This window comes from Chiloscyllium plagiosum, unplaced genomic scaffold (genome assembly GCF_037043375.1).
Source record: "Chiloscyllium plagiosum isolate Xiang-an unplaced genomic scaffold, Cpla_swu_hap1 HiC_scaffold_42, whole genome shotgun sequence".
NCBI classification, from domain to species: Eukaryota; Metazoa; Chordata; class Chondrichthyes; order Orectolobiformes; family Hemiscylliidae; genus Chiloscyllium; species Chiloscyllium plagiosum.
The window spans coordinates 4,144,435-4,157,193 of record NW_028270180.1 but is presented as its reverse complement, the minus strand read 5'-3'; the positions used below and the strand labels follow the sequence as shown (position 1 = coordinate 4,157,193).

At 54.0% G+C, this 12,759-nt stretch overlaps 1 protein-coding gene across 4 annotated transcripts in view; it reads right to left on the bottom strand.

The window, feature by feature from the left end:
- Positions 1-10,336, bottom strand: part of adamtsl5 (ADAMTS like 5) — a 53,183-nt gene extending 42,847 nt beyond the window's left edge. For all 4 annotated transcript variants that reach the window (XM_087982036.1, XM_087982037.1, XM_087982038.1 and 1 more), the window contains exon 1: positions 9,816-10,336. In XM_087982036.1, coding sequence (XP_087838162.1) covers positions 9,816-9,835 — 20 coding nt within the window. In that variant the 5' untranslated portion in view covers positions 9,836-10,336. The remainder of the gene's footprint in view (positions 1-9,815) is intronic.
- Between the last annotated feature and the right edge of the window lie 2,423 nt (positions 10,337-12,759).

Below are 12,759 nucleotides of genomic sequence, written 5' to 3'. Positions count from 1 at the left end.
TGGATTGGGCCCAGCAGCACTGAATGGATTGGGCCCAGCAGCACAGACTGGAGTGGGACCAGCAGCACAGACTGGAGTGGACCCAGCAGCACTGGCCCAGCAGCACGTACTGGATTTGGCCCAGCAGCACAGACTGGATTGGGCCCAGCAGCACTGACTGGAGTGGGCCCGGCAGCACGGACTGGATTGGGCCCAGCAGCACTGACTGGAGTGGGCCCGGCAGCACAGACTGGAGTGGATCCAGCAGCACGGACTGGAGTGGACCCAGCAGCACTGACTGGAGTGGGCCCAGCAGCATGGACTGGAGTGGGTCCAGCAGCACTGGCCCAGCAGCACGGACTGGATTGGGCCCAGCACCACGGACTGGATTGGGCCCAGCAGCACGGACTGGAGTGGGACCAGCAGCACAGACTGATTCCTGAAGAAGGGCTTATGCCCGAAACGTCGATTCTCCTGCTACTTGGATGCTGCCTGACCTGCTGCGCTTTTCCAGCAATACTTTTTCATCTCTGATCTCCAGCATCTGCAGACCTCACTTTCTCCTCTCAGCAGCACGGACTGGAGTGGGCCCAGCAGCACGGACTGGAGTGGGCCCAGCAGCACGGACTGGAGTGGGACCAGCAGCACAGACTGGGGTAGGCCCAGTTGCATGGACTGGAGTGGGCCCAGCGGTAGGACTTGAGTGGGCACAGCAGCACGGACTGGATTGGGCCCAGCACCACGGACTGGATTGGGCCCAGCAGCACGGACTGGAGTGGGACCAGCAGCACAGACTGGAGTGGGACCAGCAGCACGGACTGGAGTGGGACCAGCAGCACAGACTGGAGTGGGCCCAGCAGCACGGACTGGAGTGGGCCCAGCAGCACGGACTGGAGTGGGACCAGCAGACTGGCTGGAGTGGGACCAGCAGCACAGACTGGAGTGGGCCCAGCAGCACGGATGGGAGTGGGACCAGCAGCACAGACTGGAGTGGGCCTGGCAGCACGGACTGGAGTGGGACCAGCAGCACGGACTGGAGTGGACCCAGCAGCACAGACTGGAGTGGACCCAGCAGCACGGACTGGAGTGGGCCCAGCAGCACGGAGTGGGCTCAGCAGCACAGACTGGAGTGGGACCAGCAGCACGGACTGGAGTGGGCCCAGCAGCACGGACTGAAGTGGGCCCAGCAGCACGGACTGAAGTGGGCCCAGCAGCACTGACTGGAGTGGGCCCAGCAGCACGGACTGGATTGGGCCCAGCAGCACTGGCCCAACAGCACAGACTGGATTAGGCCCAGCAGCACGGACTGGAGTGGACCCAGCAGCACAGACTGGAGTGGACCCAGCAGCACTGGCCCAGCAGCACGGAATGGATTGGGCCCAACAGCACGGACTGGAGTGGGCCCAGCAGCACTGGCCCAGCAGCACGGAATGGATTGGGCCCAACAGCACGGACTGGATTGGGCCCTGCAGCACTGACTGGATTGGGCCCAGCAGCACGGACTGGATTGGGCCCAGCAGCACAGTCTGGAGTGGGACCAGCAGCACAGACTGGAGTGGGACCAGCAGCACAGACTGGAGTGGGCCCAGCAGCATAGACTGGAGTGGGACCAGCAGCACAGACTGGGGTAGGCCCAGTTGCATGGACTGGAATGGGCCCAGCGGTAGGACATGAGTGGGCCCGGCAGCACGGACTGGAGTGGGACCAGCAGCACAGACTGGAGTGGACCCAGCAGCACGGACTGGAGTGGGCCCAGCAGCACGGAGTGGGCTCAGCAGCACAGACTGGAGTGGGACCAGCAGCACGGACTGGAGTGGGCTCAGCAGCACAGACTGAAGTGGGCCCAGCAACACTGACTGGAGTGGGCCCAGCAGCACGGACTGGATTGGGCCCAGCAGCACTGGCCCAACAGCACAGACTGGATTAGGCCCAGCAGCACGGACTGGAGTGGACCCATCAGCACGGACTGGAGTGGGCCCAGCAGCACTGGCCCAGCAGCACGGAATGGATTGGGCCCAACAGCACGGACTGGAGTGGGCCCAGCAGCACTGGCCCAGCAGCACGGACTGGATTGGGCCCTGCAGCACTGACTGGATTGGGCCCAGCAGCACGGACTGGATTGGGCCCAGCAGCACTGACTGGATTGGGCCCAGCAGCACAGACTGGAGTGGGACCAGCAGCACAGACTGGAGTGGGACCAGCAGCACAGACTGGAGTGGGACCAGCAGCACAGACTGGAGTGGGCCCAGCAGCATAGACTGGAGTGGGACCAGCAGCACAGTCTGGGGTAGGCCCAGTTGCATGGACTGGAATGGGCCCAGCGATAGGACATGAGTGGGCCCGGCAGCACAGACTGGAGTGGGTCCAGCAGCACTGGCCCAGCAGCACGGACTGGATTTGGCCCAGCAGCACGGACTGGATTGGGCCCAGCAGCACGGACTGGAGTGGGACCAGCAGCACAGACTGATTCCTGAAGAAGGGCTTATGCCCGAAACGTCGATTCTCCTGCTACTTGGATGCTGCCTGATCTGCTGCGCTTTTCCAGCAACACATTTTCAGCTCTGATCTCCAGCATCTGCAGACCTCACTTTCTCCTCCCAGCAGCACGGACTGGAGTGGGACCAGCAGCACGAACTGGAGTGGGCCCAGCAGCACGGACTGGAGTGGGCCCAGCAGCATGGACTGGAGTGGGACCAGCAGCACAGACTGGAGTGGGCCCAGCAGCATAGACTGGAGTGGGACCAGCAGCACAGACTGGGGTAGGCCCAGTTGCATGGACTGGAATGGGCCCAGCGGTAGGACATGAGTGGGCCCGGCAGCACGGACTGGAGTGGGACCAGCAGCACAGACTGGAGTGGACCCAGCAGCACGGACTGGAGTGGGCCCAGCAGCACGGAGTGGGCTCAGCAGCACAGACTGGAGTGGGACCAGCAGCACGGACTGGAGTGGGCTCAGCAGCACAGACTGAAGTGGGCCCAGCAGCACTGACTGGAGTGGGCCCAGCAGCACGGACTGGATTGGGCCCAGCAGCACTGGCCCAACAGCACAGACTGGATTAGGCCCAGCAGCACGGACTGGAGTGGACCCATCAGCACGGACTGGAGTGGGCCCAGCAGCACTGGCCCAGCAGCACGGAATGGATTGGGCCCAACAGCACGGACTGGAGTGGGCCCTGCAGCACTGACTGGATTGGGCCCAGCAGCACGGACTGGATTGGGCCCAGCAGCACTGACTGGATTGGGCCCAGCAGCACAGACTGGAGTGGGACCAGCAGCACAGACTGGAGTGGGACCAGCAGCACAGACTGGAGTGGGCCCAGCAGCATAGACTGGAGTGGGACCAGCAGCACAGACTGGGGTAGGCCCAGTTGCATGGACTGGAATGGGCCCAGCGGTAGGACATGAGTGGGCCCGGCAGCACAGACTGGAGTGGGCCCAGCAGCACTGGCCCAGCAGCACAGACTGGATTTGGCCCAGCAGCACGGACTGGATTGGGCCCAGCAGCACGGACTGGAGTGGGACCAGCAGCACAGACTGATTCCTGAAGAAGGGCTTATGCCCGAAACGTCGATTCTCCTGCTACTTGGATGCTGCCTGACCTGCTGCGCTTTTCCAGCAACACATTTTCAGCTCTGATCTCCAGCATCTGCAGACCTCACTTTCTCCTCCCAGCAGCACGGACTGGAGTGGGACCAGCAGCACGAACTGGAGTGGGCCCAGCAGCACGGACTGGAGTGGGCCCAGCAGCATGGACTGGAGTGGGACCAGCAGCACAGACTGGGGTAGACCCAGTTGCATGGACTGGAGTGGGCCCAGCGGTAGGACTTGAGTGGGCACAGCAGCACGGACTGGAGTGGTACCAGCAGCACAGACTGAAGTGGGCCCAGCAGCACAGACTGGAGTGGGCCCAGCAGCACTGTCTGGAGTGGGCCCAGCAGCACGGACTGGAGTGCATCCAGCAGCACAGACTGCAGTGGGCCCAGCAGCACGGACTGGAGTGGGACCAGCAGCACAGACTGGAGTGGGACCAGCAGACTGGCTGGAGTGGGACCAGCAGCACAGACTGGAGTGGGACCAGCAGACTGGCTGGAGTGGGACCAGCAGCACGGACTGGAGTGGGCCCAGCAGCACGGACTGGAGTGGGACCAGCAGCACGGACTGGAGTGGGACCAGCAGCACAGACTGAAGTGGGTCCGGCAGCACGGACTGGAGTGGGACCAGCAGACTGGCTGGAGTGGGCCCAGCAGCACAGACTGGAGTGGGCCCATCAGCACGGACTGGAGTGGGCCCAGCAGCACAGACTGAAGTGGGCCCAGCAGCACTGACTGGAGTGGGCCCAGCAGCACGGACTGGATTGGGCCCAGCAGCACTGGCCCAACAGCACAGACTGGATTAGGCCCAGCAGCACGGACTGGAGTGGACCCATCAGCACAGACTGGAGTGGGCCCAGCAGCACTGGCCCAGTAGCACGGAATGGATTGTGCCCAACAGCACAGACTGGAGTGGGCCCAGCAGCACGGACTGGATTGGGCCCAGCAGCACTGACTGGATTGGGCCCAGCAGCACTGACTGGATTGGGCCCAGCAGCACAGACTGGAGTGGGACCAGCAGCACAGACTGGATTGGGCCCAGCAGCACAGACTGGAGTGGGACCAGCAGCACGGACTGGATTTGGCCCAGCACCATGGACTGGATTGGGCCCAGCAGCAAGGACTGGAGTGGGACCAGCAGCACAGACTGATTCCTTAAGAAGGGTTTATGCCCGAAACATCGATTCTCCTGCTACTTGGATGCTGCCTGACCTGCTGCGCTTTTCCAGCAACACATTTTCAGCTCTGATCTCCAGCATCTGCAGACCTCACTTTCTCCTCCCAGCAGCACGGACTGGAGTGGGACCAGCAGCACGGACTGGAGTGGGCCCAGCAGCACGGACTGGAGTGGGCCCAGCAGCACGGACTGGAGTGGGCCCAGCAGCACGGACTGGAGTGGGACCAGCAGCACAGACTGGGGTAGGCCCAGTTGCATGGACTGGAGTGGGCCCAGCGGTAGGACTTGAGTGGGCACAGCAGCACGGACTGGAGTGGGACCAGCAGCACGGACTGGAGTGGATCCAGCAGCACAGACTGCAGTGGGCCCAGTAGCACGGACTGGAGTGGGACCAGCAGCGTGGACTGGAGTGGGACCAGCAGCGTGGACTGGAGTGGGACCAGCAGCACTGACTGGAGTGGGACCAGCAGCGTGGACTGGAGTGGGACCAGCAGCACTGACTGGAGTGGGCTCAGCAGTACGGACTGGAGTGGACCCAGCATCACGGACTGGAGTGGGCCCAGTTGCACGGACTGGAGTGGGACCGGCAGCATGGACTGGATTGGGCCCAGCAGCACTGACTGGAGTGGGACCAGCAGCACGGACTGGAGTGGGACCAGCAGCACTGACTGGAGTGGGCTCAGCAGTACGGACTGGATTGGGCCCAGCAGCACTGACTGGAGTGGGACCAGCAGCACTGACTGGAGTGTGTCCAGCAGCACTGACTGGAGTGGGCCCAGCAGCACGGACTGGAGTGGGACCAGCAGCATGGACTGGATTGGGCCCAGCAGCACAGACTGGATTGGGCCCAGCAGCACAGACTGGAGTGGGACCAGCAGCATGGACTGGATTGGGCCCAGCAGCACGGACTGGAGTGTTCCTAACATGGAACCTGCTGGTTCCCAGCAGGTGAATTTGGGTTCCCAGCTGTGTCTGCCTCCAGCACAGATTCATACAGGTGGCTGTGGAGTCGGGTTTCGGCTAATGTTGTACCCAGTAGCATCAATGAGGTCTGGGCTGGCTGGGTCCAATGAGGACCCATTGTGGCAAGGGCGCGGTCGAGATGAGATGGCAGGAAGTGTGCTCCAGCCGAGGCAGCATCCTGGTGAATCTCCTCCACACCCCTGCCCGGTGTAATCATATCCTTCCTATAGCGCTGAGACCAGGGCCGCACACGGTGCTCCAGCTGCGGCCTCACCAATCTCTTGCACAGCTCCAACATCACCTCCCTGCTCTATGAATCTCCGTTTATCCTATTAACCTGTCCTGCTGCTCTCAGGGGTCTGTGGACCAGCACCCCAAGATCCCTCCGTTCCTCTGAGCTTCCTTCTGTCATTCATTGTGTCCTCTCTTGTTACTTCTTCCAAAGTGCATACTTCACATTTATCAGGGTTAAACTCCATCTGCCACTGACCTGCCCATCTGAGCTGTCTGTCTCTGTCCTCATGTAACCCCACACCTGACTCTTCACTGCCAGCCATTTGGTCAATTTTTATGTCATCTGCAAACCTGTGTACTGACCACCCCATCACCCCATTCCCCCCCCCCCCCGCCACTCCCACATATTCTTCTATATTGACATTTTTCACATTGTTAAACTTATTTTATTTCAGAACTTATTTCATTAACCAAATGTAGGCATTTAGCAATGTAAAAATATCAACTCAGAGAATAAAATATTGAATTGAATTTATTGTCTGAGATAAATACTGAAACACAGTGAAAATTTTTGTCTTGCGAGCAATACAGGCAGGTCACAGAGTTACGTAGCATAGATGAGTAAATAATAGATAAACAGCAGCAAAAACAAAAACAGAGGTACAGGTGAATGTTAAACGTTTGTGAGTCCATTCACTATTCTAACAACGACAGTAGGGTAGAAACTGTTTCAAATCAAATTTTCGTATTTGATTTGTTTTCTGAGAAATGATGTCCTCCAGAACCTAACTATAGTTTTACCAATGGTTCCTACAGTAGCCAAGTTTCACGGACAGTTATTTCACTTCAGGTCATTTCAGTTAATGTTGTGAATTTCAGGAATGCAGCCATAACTTTAAGTGAGGACTTACTGTCTCAATCTAAGTTTTTGTTGGCTGCTGGTTATAAAGCTGTGAGAGGTGGGGGCAGCCAATAGAGCCCCTTCAGGGTTACACGCAGAGCCTCTGCATTACTGCCCCACATCAGCCCACAGGATCATTACCAGTGCCCGACACGGGCACCGCGTGCACAGGTCAGGGGTGTTCCCACATCCTTTGTGCAATCCCAGAGCAGATCCAAACCCACTGTATTCAGGCCTGGCTCAGTGGGTAGCACCTCTCAATCGGCAGGATGTGGGTTCAAGTACCATTCTACAAACTGTGTACATAATCCAAATGGACCCCCCCAAAGCAGTGCTGAGGGAGTGCCGCACTGTTGGAGGGTCAATGCTGAGGGAGTGCCACACTGTTGGAGGGTCAGTGCTGAGGGAGTGCCGCACTGTTGGAGGGTCAGTGCTGAGGGAGTACCGCACTGTTGGAGGGTCAGTGCTGAGGGAGTGCCGCACTGTTGGAGGGTCAATGCTGAGGGAGTGCCACACTGTTGGAGGGTCAGTGCTGAGGGAGTGCTGCACTGTTGGAGGGTCAGTGCTGAGGGAGTGCCGCACTGTCAGAGGGTCAGTGCTGAGGGAGTGCCGCACTGTCAGAGGGTCAGTGCTGAGGGAGCGCCGCACTGTCAGAGGGTCAGTGCTCAGGGAGCGCCGCACTGTCGGAGGGTCAGTGCTGAGGGAGTGCCGCACTGTCAGAGTGTCAGTGCTGAGGGAGTCAGGGGAGTTTCTGAGAAAAGATGTTCTCTTTTGGGTAAGTCATTAAGTGGCCATCAGCTGGATGGAAAGATCCCATCGATGTATTTTGAAGGAGGGCAGGGTAATTGTCTTAGCCAAGCAAAATCTTTGAAAAAGGCTAGTTGGTCAGGATTGTTTCTGTGTCCTGAATAGAATCTGAATCCACAAATCCCTGACTGAGCCACACTGAGTGCTGCACAGAGCAGTGGGTTCACTGGGAAGCAGTGATTCACTGACAATGGGCTCTTCTTTCAACAGGATGGACTGACAGAGCCAGTTTGAAATGAGCCAGGAAAGGAGAGCTCTGACTTACTATTGCCACCTATTCCTCCCCCACAGTTTTCCCTGGCCCCTCCCAGAGTGGGGGTGGGGAGGTTATTGACATCTGACAAGTCCTTTTGAGGGTCAGCACCCACTATATGGCCCAATTAAATCAAAGAAAATTTGAAATAAAGTACAAATAAAATTTGAAATAAAGAGAATGTAACTTTAAAAAAAAGTTCTGGAATTTACATTTGAAAGAACTGAAACCAACATGGTCACTCTAAAAGATGAGAGACTGAACAAACAATTCAGGTCTTTTTCAATATATAATTTCAGATACATCTTTTGCTATAAATTCTGTGTCTTACGATCTTACACTCCACAACCACCTGATGAAGGAGCAGCGCTCCGAAAGCTAGTGCTTCCAATTAAACCTGTTGGACTATAACCTGGTGTTGTGTGATTTTAAATTTTGCACACCCCAGTCTAACACATCATGAAATGAAGTAAATTGAATTCAGGTTCTTGTCAAATTGCTTCATTTTCACATCCTCATCGAGAACAAGGGACTGTAGTAGATAGGTCATCGAGACCTGAGCAAACACAGTGAGGGACGGAGAGTGCACAGGACATGGGAAACGAGAGGCTCTTTCAGAGCTCCAGCTATTACCAGAGGAGAGAATGGCTGCAGCTGTCCCCAGGATCGTTGTTGCATCAGTCTGTTTACACTGGCAGAAGCTGATTGTCAGGGTCTGGAGAGAGGAACACAGCAGCAACTGTTCCTTGGGCTTTAATTTAGTGCAATTTGTTTTCACTCTGTATTTATTTAACTAACAACAGTTTCTTAATGAACTCTGAGTTTTATTAACCTAAACTTGGAGTGTATCATGTGAGAGATTCAAAGTTCAGGAAGAAGTTACTAAACATGTGTAACTGTCAGAGGGAGGACCAAGTGTGAGTTAGTGAGATATTAACATTGAATTTCTCACTGTTACAGGGCCCTGTGCAATGTTACACCCAGCACATTCTGGCAGGTCCCCCTCACACTGGGGAAGTTATCTCTCACACTGGGGAAGTTACCCCTCAATGGGGCAGGAACCCCTCACACTGGGGAAGTTACCCCTCACACTGGGGAAGTTACCCCTCACTCTGGGGAAGTTACCCCTCACTCTGGGGAAGTTACCCCTCACTCTGGGGAAGTTACCCCTCAATAGGGCAGGTCCCCCTCCACTGGTGAAGTTACCCCTCAATGGGGCAGGTCCCCTTCATATTGGAGAAGTTACCCCTCAATGGGGTAGGAACCCCTCACACTGGGGAAGTTACCCCTCACTCTGGGGCAGTTACCCCTCAGTCTGGTGAATTAAGATCCAGCAAGCTGGACATAGGATTAGAACCAAGAACAAAGCCAACTGCAAATCACAAATGAATAAAAGACTCGAACAAGGTCCAAGAGTAAAGTGGCAGACACCCACACACGGATCGGCTACAGTGTGAATAGAAAGGTTAGGGTTAGAGGTGGAGATACTGGATTTGAACAATGTGCATTAATCTCCCTCTCCTGAAACAGCTCAGAGTTCAAATATCAACCTGCCTTTTCTAGAAACTGACACACAAGTGACTCTTTACAGATTCTGGGTGAGGACAGCACAGAAAAACATGACAAATGATGATCAGCGTTCTGTCTCTGTTTGGGACTCTCTCAATCTGCTCCAAATAAAAACCAAAGTCATACACTGATAACCAGACACAGAAACACAGACACACAGACAGGCACAGACACACAGACAGGCACAGACTGAAACACACAGGCACACTGACAGATGGATAGAGGTACACACACACAGGCACACTGACAGATGGATAGAGGTACACACACACAGGTACACACTGACAGATGGATAGAGGTACACACACACAGGTACACACACACACTGACAGATACACGTTACCTGGACTGCAGGATGAACATCCTCCCTCCCGATGATGTTCAGTATCAGACGCCGAGGTGTGGTCTCTATGCCCGACCTGGGGACAGCAGGCAGACCGGGCAGTGGGGGTAAGAGGGGGTTATCTGAGCAGGGACTTCAGTGAGAATCTGAGCTGGGTACAGGCAGCAGGAGCAGGCTGTCAGAGCTGGGAGGCTGCTGCCATACACTGAGACAGTGTGACATTATTATTCCCAGTGAAGGGACCAGCTTCAGGCTCCGGGGCTGCAGTTACAATGTCCTTCTCCTGTTGTTAAAGCTCTGAATCCGCTTCCCAGAGATAGCAGCGATTAGATTAGCACTGAGTGAGGTTTCACCAAAACTTTCCCCCAACTCCTCTTTGCTCTCTCAGTCTGTTAATCTCTCTGTGCTGTTTCCTGGGTTAAACCTTTTCTGCCTCCCTGCTTTTATCTCTCTCTCTCTCTCTCTCTCCCTGTTGCTCCGCTCCCTCTATCCCTCTCTCTATTTCCTCAATCACCTGCTGTCTATCTCTCGGCTACACGCTGCTGGGAATCCAACTCTCCAGCGGCTCCGCCTTCCCCAGGTTTAAGAGGAACAAAACTGGCGGAGCTCTCTGCAGCCCTCCCTCCTTCCCCTCTCTCCCTCCTCACTCTCACTCTCTCATTCTGTCTCTCCCTCCCATGTCCAGCTCTTCCAGTATCTTTCCGATTCCCCCTCTATCTTTCTACTTAAATCTGACTATCTGACACTTTTCCTGTCCTCTCTCTCTCTCAGCCTATGAATCGAAATACTGGTTTTGTTTTCTTTTTAAAATGCCCAGTCGCTTCTTCCCTGGTTTCCCCCCAGTATTGCTGGCCATTCTGTGGATAGTTTTTCTCTCTCTCTCCCACTCTATCTGTTTCTCATTCTCTGTATTCTCCACACTCTATTTTTTCTTTCTCTTTGTTTTTAAGAATTGCTAGATTAAAAAGAGGTTTACAATTCATCTTCTGTTCATCCGGACAAATGCAAGAATGGCAAATCTCCAAAGGGAACAACAATTTATACAGCATAGGAAATCTCCCTGTGCCTTTCGGAATTTGGCAATTTTGCTTCTGCCCTAATGAGGCCAAGATGGAAAGTTTCAACAAAACTTTGCTTTCTCCAGCTTTACTGAACCAAATGGTTACACAAAGTTTTTTTGTAAAACGAACGCGTTTTTATTAACTAAACAGAAAGTGCTGGAGAAATTGAGCAGGTCTGGAAACATCTGTGGGAAGGGAAACAGAGTTAATGTTTCAAATCCAACAAAGGGTCACTTGCCTCAAGACATTAACTCTATTTCTCTCTCCACGGTTGTTGCCAGATCAATCTGGATAAATTGGATTTCGGTGCAATGAAGGAGGGTAGGGCTTGTACAATTAATGGTAGGGCCTTGGGTAATGTTGTAGAACAATGGGACTCAAAGGGTCAGGTATATAATTCTTTATAGACAGGGTGGTGAAAAAGGCATCCAGTCTTCATTGCTCAGTTCTTTGAGTGCAGGAGCTGGGGCGTCATGTTGAGGTTGTACAGGACATTGATGAGGCCTCTACAGGAATACTGTGTCCAGTTCTGGTCACCATTTGTAGGAAGGATATTGTTAAAGCTGGAGAGGGTTCAGAAGGGATTTGTCAGGATGTTGCTGCTTATGGATGGTTTGGGTTATAAAGAAAGGCTGGAAATGCTGGAATTTCTTTCACTGGAGCATAGGAGGTTAAGGGGTGGCCTTATAGAAATTTGTAAAATGATGAGGGGTATAGGTTAATGGTAATTGTCTTTTTCCTAGGATAGGGAATTTGAAGACCACGGGGCAAATTTTTAAGGTAGAGGAGAAAGACTTTAAGAAGACACAAGAGGCAAATGTTCTACACAGAGGGTGTTCATGTGTGGAGTGAACTTCCTGAGAAAGTGGTGGATGTGGATACAGTTACAATGATTAACAGACATTTGAATAAGTACATGAGTAGGAAAGGTTTAGAGGGATATGGGCCAGGAGCAGGCAGGGACTAGTTTAGTTTGGGATTATGTTTGGCATGGACTGGTCTATTTCTGTGCTGTATGACTCTATGATCTGCTGAGATCCTCCAGCATTTTGTATTTTTCTTTCAGATTTCCAGTATCTGCACATTTTTGTTTTATTTTATATGTTTTTCTCTTTGTTTCTCATCTCTGCAGGGATGTTATTCCCTCTCAATCCTATGTGCACTGACATTTCACACTCAGTGGTTTGTCTGGTTGGGAGATGGTAGGTGTGAAAGCTGCTGTACAGAATGCTCACTGAGATGTTGTCCATCCCTCATCGTGTCAGGGTGCACATCTACCATCGATGTGGCACTGTGAGGTCTGAAGGAAAATTAATGGGTGACACAGCCCAGGAAACAGTGTCTGCAGTGCGAACGTCCCCTGCTGCCTGTGAAGTGGTTTGGTGCATTCAGACAAGTAAATTAACCCTTTCCTTCTAACCCCAACAGACGGACCACTGAGATAAACAGCTTGTCCCATTGCGTCTGGTGACATTTACATATCAAGCTTTATCTATGCTCTCAGACTGCACTTGACAATCTCACACTGAATTCTGGAAAGTCTAGTGCACTCTGGAGTCTCGATTGAATCACAGGACATTTAGATCATAGATGGAGGCTATTCATCCTTTCATGTCTGTACTGAGCCTCCAAGTGAGCAGTTCACATAGTGCCACTCCCCATTCCCCAACCCTGTTGTAATCTTACACATTCTTCCTTTTCGATAATGTCACACTCTCAAAGCCAGAACACAGCTGGGGAACAGATAGTTAAAGTGACCCAGGACAGAAGGACTGCTTGAGATTTCAGATCCCCGGCACAATACCAGCTTTCCAACGTATCTCCAAGGAACAGTTTCAAAGTTGTTGGCGCAGAGCGGAATGTGACAGGTGTGACTCAGCACC